Source organism: Pieris rapae, chromosome 5 (genome assembly GCF_905147795.1).
Source record: "Pieris rapae chromosome 5, ilPieRapa1.1, whole genome shotgun sequence".
In the NCBI taxonomy this organism is placed as follows: Eukaryota; Metazoa; Arthropoda; class Insecta; order Lepidoptera; family Pieridae; genus Pieris; species Pieris rapae.
Window position 1 is genome coordinate 7,829,223 of NC_059513.1, and position 16,724 is coordinate 7,845,946.

Genomic DNA, 16,724 nt, shown 5'->3' on the forward strand with positions numbered 1-16,724 from the left:
GTTTTTATTTTTAATTATGTTTATTTTTGTTAGTATTAAATAAAGGTTTAATATCTGAAAAACATTGTCTCATGTGAAACATTCCCTCACAAAGTTTAATTAATAAAACATCACAATATATCGAGATCGTATACACGTAGTGTTTGCTTCTCACTTGCATCTTTCGAAGTTTCCATTACCTGAAAAAAAAGCTAAATGTTTTCCTACATTAAACAAATTATTCAATGCCTCTTAATATTGAGAAGCCTCTTAATGATGAGAAGCATCAACATGACAGCTCTGTATTCCTATATTAGCTCAGTTTTACAATTTCCATGATTGATTCGTAAATTGGTTCGAATTAGCATAAGCTCCTATTCCAACAACAGTGACGTGAACACCCTGGGTTCTTTCAATACCCGTCCAGATAAATAAATTAAAACTCCCCTTTATAATTGAAATAATTGAGGTAATAGGTTAGGTGGTGATGACATAATACCTTATTTGGCTTTTGTATTGGAGTCATAGTATCCCTGTAGACCTTCCAGAATAAGGTGACATGTGTGTCATTAAACTTTGGCTTTTCCAAAGCACCACATAAAGCCCAAGTGTCGATCGATGTTTGTTTTGCGATTCCTAAATATTTGAAGATATATCTACAGTGCGTTCAAGTATTTCTTATAAATTATTATTATTATTATTCTGTAATTCATGTTTTTACATATTATTTGTTATTTCTTTATAAAAGCCTGTCAACGCTGCGGCACACTGACACATTGGTATAAGAAGAACAAATTTACACGAAAAGATAAAAAATAAATATTTAAAAGGCCGGCAACGCACTCGCGAACCCTCTGGCATTGAGAGTGTCCATGGGCGGCGGTGTCACTTAAAAGCAGATGAGCCTGCCCGTTTGCCCTGTTCTGTAAAAAAAAATAAGGAAAATCGGTTTTAAAGTGTGAGGGAAGCATCTAGGTCTCTAGCTCTTGAAGAGTATTAATATTATTTAAAAATCTATCTAAGACATTTAGAAGGGATTTAAAAAATAAAGTTTACAACATACCCACTAAAACTGCTACTTCGAGTTTTTCCAAAAGTTCTATAGCCAATGCTTCCTTATCCTGATTTACAGGGTAATTTCTCTAAAAGTTTTGATTAGGATATTATGTAAAACATACATCACAAGAAAACAATCGTACATCAAATATTATACCACACAATTATAGTTCCCGGCACGTTAGATGCCAAATGAACTACACATTTCTATTATATCATAAAACACTAGAGCAGAATAATTATTTTTTTTTTCGTTTTATACCAAGACGCTTACGTTTATAAGTACAGAAATAGTTACACGTTGCCATTGTCGATAACAAGTAACTTTAGTTGTAACTCACTTCAATAAAGTCAAATATTGCACCCGTTTCAACATTTTGCCTCCACATACCTAATCTTCTAAGAGCCTCGTGTATCATTTCTGGAGTAATCTACGGATAGTTATGTCAAATTAAAGCATTCGTTTTATTAACAAATTCAAAGCGATTGATTTGGTCGATAATGACGTGATTTGGCAAATGTATGCACAGGTTGGATTCACTCCACACTTATTTAACTTTATGGCTAGCTTTATGGAATATCGAACGCAATACGTGGATTACGCTGGGTGTAGGTCAGAGGCTTATTTTACGAGATCAGGCGTGACACAAGGCAGTAAATTGGGACTGTTGGAATTTCTGATAATGCTGAATGAGCTACCGAAAGTTGTCAAGAATGCAAAGTGCTTGCTCTTCGCTGATGATCCCAAACTGTGCATGCCTATAGAGAGCACAGATGACATACAGCTGCAGGAAGACGAATGGTGTAACCATTAGTGGTTTCGGCTAGTGGTATTTATCTCTACAAGAGACTGTATGCCGTGTATCCCTTGTATCCGCTTATGTACCCGACCCTGTTTGTTCTGGGTATGGTGGGTTATGACCAGATACGCCTTGAGGTTTTGTGTTTGTACACTGGCTGAGCTGCTTGCTATATTGATAGTTATAATATTTAGGGTATATAATATATTTTAAAATATTTTTTTAATTATGGATAATCTGTGTGAGTATTGTGTCTTTCTATCGCATTAGTATTTAGTAGTTACGGTTAAGACAGAATAATGATGTGTAAGAAATACATAAAAAACATTAATTGTATTCTAAATAGTTGCAACAGTCGTGTTTCTGACCATGTTTAAAAAATATTGATCTGGGCCGATAGTTTCATTAGGCAATTGCTACCTCAATACAGTAATGATAGTTCTAATTATATTATATTGGTGTTAAATAATTATTCAATATAAATCGTGAGTCAGTCTGCTAAACTCTTCTTTAATTAAGTCATGTTAACATGCAAATTACTTCTCTGAAAGTGCCAGTTGGCGCTTCTTCAACCTCAGCGGCATTAACATTTACATTCAACGGTGACAGCATTTTACTGCAGGATCCAACTTGAATATTCTCTAAAATTTAATTTATTTTAGGTTTAATGACTTTTAGATTTCGAACAATTAAATTCATAATTATTTTAACTACGCGGCTGATTACGAATTGATTACATATACAGAATTACTTAATTATCTCATTAATTTCAATTGTAATAAAAATATTAATTCATTAGATCACGCTAAGTTTCGACTCTGAATCATAAAAGCATATCTATCAGTGCAAAATACAAAATTTGTAAATAATAGCAAACCTGACTTATACACAGTCTGAAACTTCTGTTTACGTTTCTTTGGAAACTTCCGTTTCCTACCAATCGTGACTCTCCGTTCATACCTGACAATTTTGCTAAAGATGTGATAAAACAAGATGTCCATACAAAAATTTAATCCAAAAATATACCACATACGGGCTACCTTCTAAGACAACAACGGTGGCCGCAACGCTCACAAGCTGGCGTTTGAAGGCCACCGGACGAGAGTCGTGAATACATTGTCGAGATAGAAAAGTCTCTTTTCTTTTCACACCTAGCTCTAGGCTTTCTTCTAGACGCTCGTTTGGTCATGTGTCGTCTTGCGGGCGGTTTTCTTTGTTTTTCGACTCTACCAGTGCGTCGTTTCCTACGTCTTTTCTCATTAAACTTGCCTTCGGGCTTGCTCGGTTTCTTTGGCTTTTCAATGCCCGTAGATGCCGCGAGTAATTGACTCTTATTAGAATAATTAGACATATCTGTTTCACTGTAGGTCCTCTGATCGTGAGAAGGACTACTCTCCTCGTCTGGATCATTTCTATCAGTCAGGTTTTTACTTGTTCCGGGCTGTTCATCCATGCCTAAAAATTTCTTTATGAAACTCGAAATCTTGATTTTACACCGAGGTATTTTTGTACATGTAATTTGTTATTACTTTTAATTTGAAACTTTTAAAATTGTAAATTAATACAAAATGATTAACCTGTATGACAGAAGTGATTGTCAAGAATTGTTTTTTTTTAATTGTTCTTTTGCTAAACTAAAATTAGTTCCTGCCTTATTTAGTTTTAATAAAAATATTTCTTCAAAAGAACAAAGTAATAGCGATCTTTGAAGTTTATTTGAATATGAATAATACAAGGTTTGAGTAGTAAAAGTGATATAATTAAAGTATTTTGTAATTTAAATTACAGTTATTCTAAACACATTAATCTATTGAAAGAGTCCTAAATGAGCCATTCATCGCGTTGCAGTCGCTCTTTGGTCGCATCTTGAGGTCAGCTTTCCATAAATTGTCATCCAGGAACATTTTTCTAAAGATGCAAATTTTTGAAAATTTTATAACATAAATTTGATCATATCATTGATGGCAATTTGAGATTCAGAAACCAGCTTGTTCTAGTAGGTATGCCAAAATCCATTACATTTTTCAAGTTACTGAGTCAGACTAAGTTACGGCATTTGCAAAATTAATATAAAAATCTTTGATATTGTGACATATGGCATAATTCATTCTTCAGATATCTAGCCATAACTTTTTTTTAAATTGCGACCCTAGTATTAGTGTATGTAATTCCCGCTCTTGTATTTAGTTATTCCCAAAAGGAATTTTAATAAGTGTAATACAGGTACAGAGATTCCTCCGAATTCTAAAGTAAATAAAACTTTTTCTATTGTTATAAAAGCGAATTTAATGACATAACTTGGCTACTTTTCGAAAACTATAGCTAAATCCTAAATCTCCGAATTTTATAAATGATACAATAAATTGTTTACATCAGTTAAAGGCCGGCGACGCACTTGCGAGCCTTCTTGCAATAAATGTCCATGGGCACCATCTCATAACACCAGGTGAGCCTCCCGCCGCTATAAATAAATAAAATATTTGCATACCTCTGCTCATTGATTTTTTTAATCCAATCTTGATTCTCAGTTTTCGTGCTGGGTGCGTCACCTCCGTACTCGACCGGCAAATATTTCTTATCAATGTGCTTATGTAAAGATTCGTAGTCGTGGAAGAAGTGGATCTGGTAAAATATAGTATTAAAACTATTACAATGTTTACAAAATATAAGAACTAACAGTATTACAATCTAAAATCCCTCAAAGAATCAGTATTGCTGGCGTGTATTAAACTTTTATTGGGGCCGCATTTTAATAATTAAAATTTAAATATTATACATATTGTGCCGATGATAAGAATTGCAATGGATGCAAATGCACGAGGCATTTGCTCAGAAAGAGATGCTCAGAAAAACGTAATTTCAGTCCCCAATATTTACCATCAACCTTCAAAAAGTAAGTTCGTAAGTGTCCCATCTTTGGTAGGTAAAATTGCGTCCTGAGATGTGATTTTTCTATACTATTTACATATATTTGCTCGTGTTCCTACTTGCTAATTAGAAAAAAATATCAAGAACCAGATCTGTAGCTAACGCCAGGGATTAAAGCGCGACTGGTTTTTTAATTTATAGATTCCGTTTTTGGGTTGTCATGCCGATGTCCTTATTATATTTTCCTTCACTACAGACAAGTGTTTATTAGCATAAGTAGAAAAACCTAAGTAGGACAAACAAACGACTTATAATACAATTTAATAATTATTACTAAGTAATAATTAACTGATCATCTTCACCTTTGAAGGTCCCTCCGAACACATTCAGGTAGATAAGTTCAAGTTGACCTGAGTGATTGCCCAATTAAATGGTCATATTAAAGGACTTTTTCATTAAGGTTTTTTCGTTTAAAATTCTAAATATAGAAATTTGCTCAGCTCAAACGAATTGTATCAAAACATTCATATCCGTCTGCGTCGTTTGCGTCGAACAAAACAAACCTATTTAAAGTTAAATATAAAAATGTAGTTTGCATAAACATTCATTACTCAGAGATAAATAAGGATAAAATGTAGACAACGCTAAAATCTCGCAACTATAAGAAAAATACAATATAGTAGTAGTACTGTGGTGCTATATTATTATGCCTTATGCCTATATACACTTTAATGGTGAGAGTTAGTCACCAGACTGCTATAGAACTCCACCAACCGCCTCTCCATTATGATTTCTAGTAGTAATAGATTGTATTCAAGAGTAGCTCTCATAGATACGAGTTCTCCTTGCTCAAAGCAAAGCAGAAGTCTGTCAAACTATAATTACGTATGCGAAGGAAGTGATACTCCTGCAACCTAATAAACCCTCCTCAAGTGTAATCATTAGCCCATTGGCAATAGTATAGTTTGTCAAAAGAATTTCAGATACGTTTCGTATTTGAAAATCAGGATGTATCAGGATGTATACTCTATATATTAAAATATGTACACTGGCTGTTTTAATGATTTAATGAGATCAAATGTCTATAAATATATACTTACAATGTTGCATAGTTCAGCTGGTAGTACAGGCTTCACGAGAGAGTATAATTTGTCGTAATATGACGGTGCATTAATTCCGTATACTTTATGGACTCGAACTGGCAATCCTTCCTGAAAACCAAACGATTGGTAATACAATATCTGATTTTTGTTTATTGTTCTTCTTTGACAAGTACCTTGAGAGTATCAAACTCTTTAAGTATTTCTTTTTTTTCTGTATTTTTTTTCTAAAGTGGTAATTATATTAAAGTTTCTTTGTTTGTGTATTCCTTTATAAATACAGATTTTTGTCAATAAATTAATTTACCTTATATTTTTAGTGTATATACTTACGTTACGTAAAAACACAAAAGTACCTATTGTTATACTATAAAATACACTACTTAAATTTGTAATTTATTGCTGTAATACTGTTATCGTAATTTGATAAATTATATTTAATTTAACAAATTACTATAACAGCATAAATTAGAAATACGTATACAAGAAGGCACGTCATTAAAAATAGTTTCTATCCGGAGCTAATTTGACTTGAAAAGTTACTTTAAAGTGTTTAAATTATACATTAAAATAAACATTAATTTATGTTATCTTTTTTAATTCCACAAATTGAATATATTTTAATATTTCCCTTTTAAAGAGTTGCCAGTTCTCCTCGGTAAAATATCCGCGTTAAAACAAAGTTAAATTGAATAAGTTTTGGTTACGTTGGGTAAAATACAAAAATGAGAATAAAAATAAAAATACGGTAGTGTAACGAGTTAAGTTTCCTTAGTAAATATTATCTCATGACTACAAAGACATATACATGTATAAAGTAACACATACAAAACGAAAACTTACCAAAAGGAAGAGAATAAAATCCCTAAAGTACATAATATTTGACTTTGGTACCATCTTCAATGAGAAACACGACATGTCCAGAATTACTATATGTCCTCTAGGAAAGACATTGTGGAAGTTGACCCAATAATCAGCTTGGACGGTGAGGGTCTTTAAAATATCATAGAAGGCGAAATGCTCAAACTCCGGGTCATCATAGTGATGGATGATGATTTCATCGTCACCAGCTTTGTATGTACATACGCGACTGTAATAAATAAATTTGGGTAAGTTCACATATACCCGTGGATTATCGTGATATTTGTGTGCGCTTCGGCAACCGGAATTCTTGAGTTGATTGAGACTAAAATATTATTACAATTGACTCATTATAATTATGTAACATAGAGAACGTAATCTGTCTTGTCATATTATAACTTTAGTCTTACGATTAGGTATAATTTGAAGGTTTAAGTAGACGATTTTTTACAATTTCAAATAAATATTTAAATCTGTTATCAAATACTGGTATCAAAAGGTAATTAGTCCGTAGTGAAACTCGTCAATTTAATTATCTAATATACATATAAACAATTAATCTAAATTTCTGAAGTTTCATCTTCATACCTGAAATGATGGAACAATTTCGTGAAATTCTTATTGTCGAAAGGTTCTTATGGTTAAAGGAGTTACGGAGAGTGAACAAACATACAGAAATAATAATAGAATTTGAAACTGATTCATTTTCATTGAGACGCGCTGTTTGGTGATGTAACACAAACGTCTACACAAAGTCTCTAACAAAAATATTTATGTACCAAAGCATGAACAACGCTACGTAATATAAATACCAATTTGTTAAACATTTATAAGTAAGAAATAAAATTAAAATTAAATTGTGTTACCTTACCGTTAACTCTTGAAGAACGTAAAGTGTTTTAGAACGTGATACTAACGTAAATAAAAAACCCTTTTTTCTGATCATTGTTTTGTTTGAATATAGGTGAACCAGCACTGCCTACTTTCAATTCTTTGTTATATACAATGATGGTGAAAGTATTTATAGTTATAACATTAAAAAATGTGAAGTCATCCAACGGGTTATTTTAATAGATAGCTTCTTTCTATAACATCAAATAAATTCATTTGCAAAATAACAGGTATCTAAGGGAATGTACATTCTAAGGTCTATTTTTGTAAATTAAAAGAAAGTTAATTGTCAGACTTAATCTGTGTACTTTAAATTGTGTAAATTAATATTGTTACGAGCTGAGGGATCGGATAGAAAATGCCGTAGAATCTTTTCAAGGGTTTATTTCTAAATAAATCAATTTGGATATTGAACACACTAATTAACCGAAAATTACTCGCAGAATGCACCAATTTCACACACAACAAAACACTGTCACTATAATCACTTTAATTACACTCACTTCACATAGTACTTTATCACTTGTCTTCACTTCATTCGCATTTATCTCTTCGGTGTTTTTATCTTGATATCGCATTCGAAACTAAATTAATCGGTCGCGTTTCAGCTCGCTTATATTATATCCCTGGGAATAGTCTTCAACGACATTCGAGAATTCTCTATACTAGGCAGGATCGCTACTGAGTAGCGATCGCACAATTCTAGAACGTATCTTTGTCTCTTTTGCAAATTTTTCAGTCCTTGTAGTACTCATTCTAGAGTTCTCAGTCTAGCTTCGAGTCGGTTCCGATCTTGTGGAAAATCTAAAGACTTTGCAGTCGACCCGTCTTCTTTACAATAGGTCTGAATATTTGTAACGGATGAATACCGTTTTTGTCGTGAAATACGTTTTCATTCTATGCATAAAAAGTTTGACAAAACTTCTTTAACGTTACTGGTCAAGTATCCAACATCACTTTGTGATTTATTTTAATACTTGTTATAAATATTTATTATGTATTGTCAATCACATATTAATGGAAATACGTGATTACTATTATAAAAGTATTTGCTATTGTTTTCCTGCTTTAGCTCATGTAACCATAATATCTTTTAAATAATATTCTGAAGCAGATAAAGCAAACAAATTGTTTAAAGACAACAGAAAAAGGATTTTTAAACAAGTATTATTAATATATATATAAAAGAAAGTCGTGTTAGTTACACCACTTATAACTCAAGAACGAAAGAACAGATTTGAGTGAAAATTGGTATGGAGGTAGCTTAGAGCCAGGAGACGGACATAGGATACTTTTTATCCCGTTCGACAGCGTTCCCGTGGGACTTGACATGAAACGTCAGTCACTATAAAAAGTGGTATAACAAATAAGAATCAGACTTGGAATAATAAAACGCAAATGATAGCTATGTAATTGACGTATAATGACAGCTATGTAATGACGTATATATGACAATTTGATATTTGTAAGAAATCAATATTCAAAATATTTCTATTAAATAAATACGTTTAATTATTTTTACAATTTACAATTTAATTATAATGATAGTGCTATTGCCCATTCGTATAAACAGTGAAGAGAACTATAAAACTCGGTATTGTCGTATGTATACAGTTCATCCAAAGAATGATGAATGTTTCTATTTGTTGTTGTTGTCGAATGACGCATTTAATCGAGTATTGGAACGGGAACGTGAATATGATCACCAGGAATTAGATTTAGTAGTTCAAACGAATGTACCCCTGTTGAAATACCAACAAAAGGAAGTTTATGATACTTTAATGAAGGCAAACGATGATGAAAATGGTGGTTTATATTTCCTAGATGCCCTTGGTGGAACTGGCAAGACATTCCTCATGTCATTAGTTTTAGCAACTGTTCGGGCGAGATCCAACATAGCGGTTGCAGTTGCTTCTTCTGAAATAGCAGCCACATTGTAAGAAGGATGCCGTACGGCTCATTCAGAATTAAAATTACCGTTAAATCTTCAAACTATTGGAGAACCAACGTGTAATATTGCAAAACACTCAGCAATGGCCAAAGTTTTAGCGGCATCGAAAATCATCATCTGGGACGAATGCACAATGGCGCATAAACGTGCATTGGAAGCACTTAACCGAACATTAAAAGATTTACGCAATGAATCGAGATGTTTTGGAGGAGCAATGATTTTACTGTCTGGCGATTTCCGCCAAATACTGCCAGTAATTCCAAGATCTACGGCTGTCGACGAAATAAACGCTTGCCTCAAATCGTCAAATCTATGGCGCTATGTGACGAAACTGCAGCTGACAACAAACATGAGAGTTACATTGCTTACTGATAAAAAAGAAGAAAAAGAATAAAGATGTAGATGACCTGAACTACATAATGGTATGCGTTTGGTGGTTAGAAAATTGAAGAACAATGTAATTTACGCTACGATAATGATAGGAAAATTCAAAGGTGAGGAAGTTCTTATTCCGAGGATCCCGATGATCCCAACCGATATGCCGTTTGAATTTAAAAGACTTCAATTTCCGATACGTCTTGCATTTGCCATGACCATCAACAAATCACAAGGCCAATCCTTAAAAGTTTGTGGTTTAAATCTAGAACATTCATGTTTTTCCCATGGTCAATTATACGTGGCATGTTCACGGGTCGGAAGACCATCAGCGTTGTTTGTTTTTGCGCCTGATAATAAAACAAAAAATGAAAAAATGTGTATCACAAGGTACTTAAGTGAAGAGCAACCTATGTACTAAAATACAGAAATAATAATGAATGATTAATGTAGGTATTTAATTTTTTTGTATATTTTCCAATAAAAAAACCCAAACTGCTTATTTATTGCCATTAAGGCGGAACAAAGTTCGCCGGGTCAGCTAGTCAAATATAAAATATTTATAGTGACATAAAATTATCAGTCAGAAAATATTTATAGTCATTAAAATATTTATAGCTCCCGGTACAGTAGTGTGTGGACAGTGGTAAGGTAAAGCCCAATCCTCTACCTCAGAGCCGGCAATCGTGCTAACATTTTTATCAATAGACTTTATGTGAGCAATTAACACTACATAGTGAATGAAATTGGTGAGAAATCCGGCGTATCTAACATAGCTGTATAAAGCAATGGATAAGCTATGAACACAATTAACACTTGAAGAAATATAATAAGAACGGTAGATCTATGATTCGTAAAAACTTACTTAGGCTGCTAAATAAATAGAATATTAATAATTTCAGGGAACTTACAATTTCAGAGTCACATTTTACAATAAATTTAAAATAGGTTACTAATTACCCACCTAGTTTTACCATAATAAAAAAAATTTGAAGAGGTTTTTAAGTCTTTTTCTTCGGCTGCTAAATTTTCGTTAGGAACGGAAACGGTTCACGGAAAGTCAAGCCTATGATATGCTCTATGAAACATATGTTATAAAAATATATATTTTTTTTTTTATTTTTTTTTATAGAACAGGGGGCAAACGGGCAGGAGGCTCACCTGATGTTAAGTGATACCGCCGCCCATGGACACCCTCAATGCCAGAGGGCTCGCGAGTGCGTTGCCGGCCTTTTAAGAATTGGTACGCTCTTTTCTTGAAGGACCCTAAGTCGAATTGGTTCGGAAATACTTCAGTTGGCAGCTGGTTCCACAGAGTGGTGGTGCGCGGCAAAAACTGCCTGGAAAAACGCGCAGTTGTGGAACGGCGGACGTCGAGGTGATACGGGTGGAATTTCGTATTCTGCCTCGACGTCCGATGATGAAACTCAGCTGCAGGTATTAATCCGAACAACTCCTCTGAACACTCTCCATGGTAAATGCGGTAGAAGATGCAGAGAGACCCCACATCTCTACGCAACGCCAAGGGGTCAAGCCGCTTGGAGAGATTTTGGTCGTCAACGATTCGAACCGCTCTTCGTTGAATACGGTCAAGTGGAAGAAGCTGGTACTGGGGAGCACCCGCCCAAAGGTGGGAACAGTACTCCATGTGGGGCCGAATTTGCGCTTTATATAGTTGCAAGCGGTGGCCTGGAGTGAAGTACCGTCTCGCCCTGCTGAGCACACCGAGCTTTTTGGAGGCTAATTTTGCCTTTCCCTCCAAGTGACCGCGAAACTGAACGTCGTTCGATATGTCAACGCCAAGTATTCCAATGCTAGCTGTGGCTTTAAGGAGAGTGTTTTCGAAAAGAGGAGTAGCGACATAGGGTGTTTTTTTAGCGGAAAACGCGCAAACTTGTGTCTTTTTGGGGTTAAATTGGACTAGGTTTAGTCTGCCCCAGTCAGAGACTCCACGTAGTAGGGTTTCTACTTCAGACACAAGTTTGTTCCGGTACTCATCGACATCTGCCCGAGAAATACTTGCCCGGCCAGTGTAAAGAGTGTCCCCAGTGCTGTCATCCGCATAGCAGTGAATGTTGCTAAGTTGCAACATATCATTGATATGCAGAAGAAACAGGGTCGGGGATAAAACACAGCCTTGTGGGACCCCAGCGTTCACGGGTTTAAGGTCGGAACATGCTCCGTCGATGACGACCTTGATGCTCCGATCGGCCAGAAAGCTAGAGATCCAATCGCATAATTTCTCGGGAAGCCCATAGGCTGGAAGCTTCGAGAGCAGTGCTCTGTGCCACACCCGATCGAAGGCTTTCGCTATGTCCAAACTAACCGCTAGAGCCTCCCCCTTGGACTCAATTGCCTCCGCCCATCTATGCGTAAGGTATACAAGAAGGTCACCAGCCGAACGACCACGACGAAAGCCGTACTGAGAGTCACTTATCAGCTGGTGGCCCTCCAGATACTCGAGGAGCTGGCAATTAATAATGGATTCCATTATTTTGGAGAACAAGGAGTATTATTGCATTGGTAATATTGCATTGGTTTATTAAACAAATCCTTATTGCACAATCATGTATTTCACTTACGTAACAGAGAAAATAGTCTTGATGCTGTCAGACTGCGGGTCGCGATTAGTGTATATTTCTGACAATTGACTGCGTGTGGAGCAAAAGCGGTCGATGCATTTCTTTGTTTTTTCCAGACTTCCATAGCAGCTGTGCAAAAATTTCTTAATCATCATGTCATCTGGAACAGAATATTATGTACTACAAAAAAATATTATGCACAATAAAAGGTATGTTTAGATAAAATAAAGGGCACCAGTTAAGCTTCCCTGTGTCTGTATGAAGGGCAGCCAGTCTCTTCCTTTTGACATGCTTACAGTGATTAATAATTTCTACATAATCCATTTTATACTATTATTACTATTGTTGCACGCTTAGAATATTGTCTGTTTCAGCATAGGACAGGTTCAGATGTTGTTTAAGATTTTCAGTAAATATATGTAAGACTACAGAGCGTATTATTATTTCTGGTAAAGGCAAATGGGCAGGAAACTCATCTCTTGCTAATAGATACCACCGCTAATGGATTCTTACCTTGCCAGAAGGCTCGCGAGTTGCCTTTTAGGAATTGATACTAACGCTCTTATCTTGAAGGAGCCCAAGTCGTATTGATATTGTAATTTGGGTATGATTTTCGATCAATCTATTCAATTCGATCTACAATCGACTAGATTGCATGGCAAGACGGGCAAGACTAAATGGCTCTCACATTTATTTATAATTCATCGCTTCTATTCTTCATCCATTTCACTTTTTGGCGCTACTTTTGTAAATTTTGCGTTTGTCAATTGTTTATTTCTTCTTAAAAAAAAATCCATGGCAGTATATGTCGCTTTTGTTTTATTGTTGACTCTAGAGTCTAGATAATAAAGACACTTATAACCTTCTATGGATTAGTTCTTATCCAATAAATTTCGCAGATTTTCTGGAAACGACAATCGCTGCTTATAGCATTTAATACCTTAATCAACTCTGCTTTCGCCATGGCTATCAAAATATTGAATTACATTCCCAGAATTTATAGATCACTGCCGTGAAATGCTTTCATGTAATAAGTCCGTAAATTTTGACAACTACTCGTACATATGAACTATTTATTTTTAAATTATGCTTGTAAAACATAATTGTAGGACAATTTTTATAATTTAAAAAATTGTGACAAATTAACGCCGTTAATCAGCTGCAATTGTTAATATATTATATAACATTCTACTTTTAAACCGTATTTGACAGCTATACTTCAAAAATATATTGCTAAATATAATTAACCTAATATATTTTGCACTTACGAATCCTTCATAATAATCACGATTTTCTATTTAATTATTCATGTCAGAAACTTGTGTTTAGCGATTTCATGTATGCATTTTATCGTATCATCAAGGCAATCATTATTATAATTATGTGTGCTGGTGTGCGAAATCGTAACTTATTTTTTGTTCATACATTGTATTATTATCATTGTAATCTTGTAACTTTGTACATATTTTATGAATAAAGCCTTTTCTATGATATAGCTTGTAAATCGTTTGGTAAGAAATATTATGATATATATATATATATATATATATATATATATATATATATATATATATATATATTAATATAAGTTATATATATATATATATATACATGAAAATCAGTAATTATTAATAGAGAGAAATAGATAATATAAGGTGTCTCAGCGCCGATTTTAATCTTTAAATATTTATTTAAAAATGTATGCCAAGCTGTGTAAGGATCCTCAGTGTTGATAAATCAATGACGATAAATGGTTTTTAGCTGATTTGCAATTATTCAGAAGAAATAGGATATCCATATCACTTAGGCTAGAGTAAAACTTCTTAGTAATGTAGGGTTTAAGATGAAAAATAATTTAAAAATTCATACATATTTTAACCGGATTGTGAGGAGTAAACTCGTTTTAAAATTTGAAATTTATAATTAAAGATCTCGTTTTCATAAATCATGCATTTTTATATTCGCAAAAACATTGTTAGGAAAGCCTTCTAAGCAGTAAATCTGGCTTAGATTATCACCTAATGGACATTGAGAATTTCTATATGTACCTGAAGTAACAAGTATACCTATCCACATCAATAAATGAACTTTTTCATATTCCTATATGAGCTAATACTCCGAAGCAGGTTAAATCATCTCAGAGGCCGCATCTTGGCTTTATTCATTTTATTAAATCAAGTAGATGATCAGGCTACATAACGTCTCGAATCAATTAATGATTCACCTGAGGTCGGCGTCATCTCCACAAAGTGCAATAAATACTAAGCTACAGACGGCAACTAGATGCTTGCGTGTTAGTAATATCCAATAAATTACCGCGAAATTAAAATTTGACACCGGAACTAGAATTTATAATTAACGGACCAACGCTTTTACCAATTATTTTATGATAAAATAAAAATAGTCATGAATTGAGTTTAAAGTCCCTTCTTTTTTTTAATTAATTTTAATCCCGATAGTGTTTTTTTAATTATAACAAATATACATACCAAAATCGTTAGGTAGATAAGCTTCCTTCGCCATCCACTCCTTGATGAATGCCACATCTTTACTCATACTCATCTAAAAAAATTGTAATGTAATTCCAAATTTAAAATGAAAGTGATTTCTAATTTTCGATGAACTCACCGTAAACAACAATTGGGGCAACCAATCACTTCAATGGGAGGCTGTTGACTGGACAGTGAAACTATTGTACGTGATTACAGCCTTCGAAACGTAAACACGCTACGCATTAATTATCTTTGTATTAAATAAATTTTGTGATGTAATAGGCAATCCTTTTTAAAAAAAGAAAATAATATTGTTATATCTACATATATTGAAGCTGTGCTGTGTCAACAGTAAGATATACTATGCCATGTATTTTTTCGCATATTGAATCTCAATATACAAGCGGTAAACAATGCAAGACATTTTTCGTGTCCGACGTACTTTTAAAGAATTAAATGAAAATCTGTGTAAGCGTATAAATCTTTGGAAAAATACTTGAATGTGCCTTAATCAATTTTACCTTTATAAATATTTCTTCGAAGCATTGCGCGATCCGCTGTGACATGCATAGTTATTTAAAATTTTAACACATTTTGTGTTACAAAGATAAAAATACTCGTTTCATTACAAGTGTTCTTTAAACTACTTGTGAGAAGGTCGTATACATTCTGCAATTGAGTTAAAAATTAATATTTGCTTTATTGTAAAAATAAAATAAGCTAATACTTTGATTGGGTAATTAACACATGCCTGCTAGTATGTTGACGAATAAGTTTTACACGTAGGCGATTGTCGTTAAAAATCTATTGAGAAAATACCATTTAGTATTTGCTTTTTAAAATGATTTTTTTTAAATATTCCTTGCTAAACATATGTGTTCGCAGTGTACCTACATATTCACATATTTTGTTAAACACTAAATATTTAATTTACATACGAATTTTTATGTAAATATTTGCCAAACATTTTATGATACGTAAGGGCCATTATAAATATATTTAAATTTAATTGACCATAAAGGTTAGTCAAATACCATTTATTCTATCAATTTCTAAACGTATCGGTAAAATTAAGAATATTCCGAAAATTCAGAATTAACAATATCAAGAAAATTGTCCCGCGAAATACTATAATACAATTGCATGTGAGGTATATTATAGCATTTTATAATCCCGATAGAGTAGAAATCCATAATAAATTACATACACACATAGTTGATTATATGAAAAAGTAATCAGGATGAAGTATTAAAGTTCCAATATAGTAGAAATCGTCTTGACACACATGGTTGATTCTATAAAAAAATATTAAATAAGGATATATTTTTTATTACTACGTATTGTAATGAACAATATATATTTTAATTTTGTTGATAAATTCATAGCGTTGGTGGTGTAATGGTCAGCATAGTTGCCTTCCAAGCAGTTGATCCGGGTTCGATTCCCGGCCTACGCACACTTTTTTTAAATTTATTTTATGATTTATATACATTGATAATAACATTGGCGTTTAGCATTAACGTTACACGGACTTGCACTTATATATTTAGGTCATATGAGATAAAACCCGTGTACTTACATTAAAATACATGTTTGACACACATGACACGCATGCCCGTAAGACACATTAGTTGTGCGTTGTGTGGTATATATTTAACCAAAGACTATATTAACTGAAAATAACTGTAGCTGTTCTCGCACTTAATTTTCTTTAGTTGTGCTAAATGTTTGATTTTCGTCTTGCAGTTAGCCGTTGTCTAATATAAGAT

At 33.5% G+C, this 16,724-nt stretch overlaps 1 protein-coding gene, 1 non-coding gene and 1 pseudogene across 2 annotated transcripts; 1 reads left to right on the forward strand and 2 right to left on the reverse strand.

Moving 5' to 3' along the window:
• Positions 1-68: 68 nt before the first annotated feature.
• LOC111004268 lies at positions 69-3,407 on the reverse strand (annotated as a pseudogene).
• A 165-nt stretch (positions 3,408-3,572) lies between these two features.
• On the reverse strand, positions 3,573-15,184 carry LOC123689098 (alpha-tocopherol transfer protein-like). Its single transcript, XM_022275209.2, has 7 exons — positions 15,092-15,184; positions 14,953-15,025; positions 12,464-12,623; positions 6,647-6,893; positions 5,804-5,914; positions 4,324-4,457; positions 3,573-3,743 (listed from the first exon to the last, which is right to left on the reverse strand). The coding sequence occupies exons 2-7, from the start codon at positions 15,023-15,025 to the stop codon at positions 3,638-3,640; spliced, it is 831 nt and encodes a 276-aa protein (XP_022130901.1). The 5' UTR covers positions 15,092-15,184; the 3' UTR covers positions 3,573-3,637.
• Positions 15,185-16,339: 1,155 nt separating this feature from the next.
• Trnag-ucc lies at positions 16,340-16,411 on the forward strand. The gene has a single exon. It is a non-coding gene; the product is annotated as a tRNA-Gly (tRNA).
• The last annotated feature ends 313 nt before the right edge of the window (positions 16,412-16,724 follow it).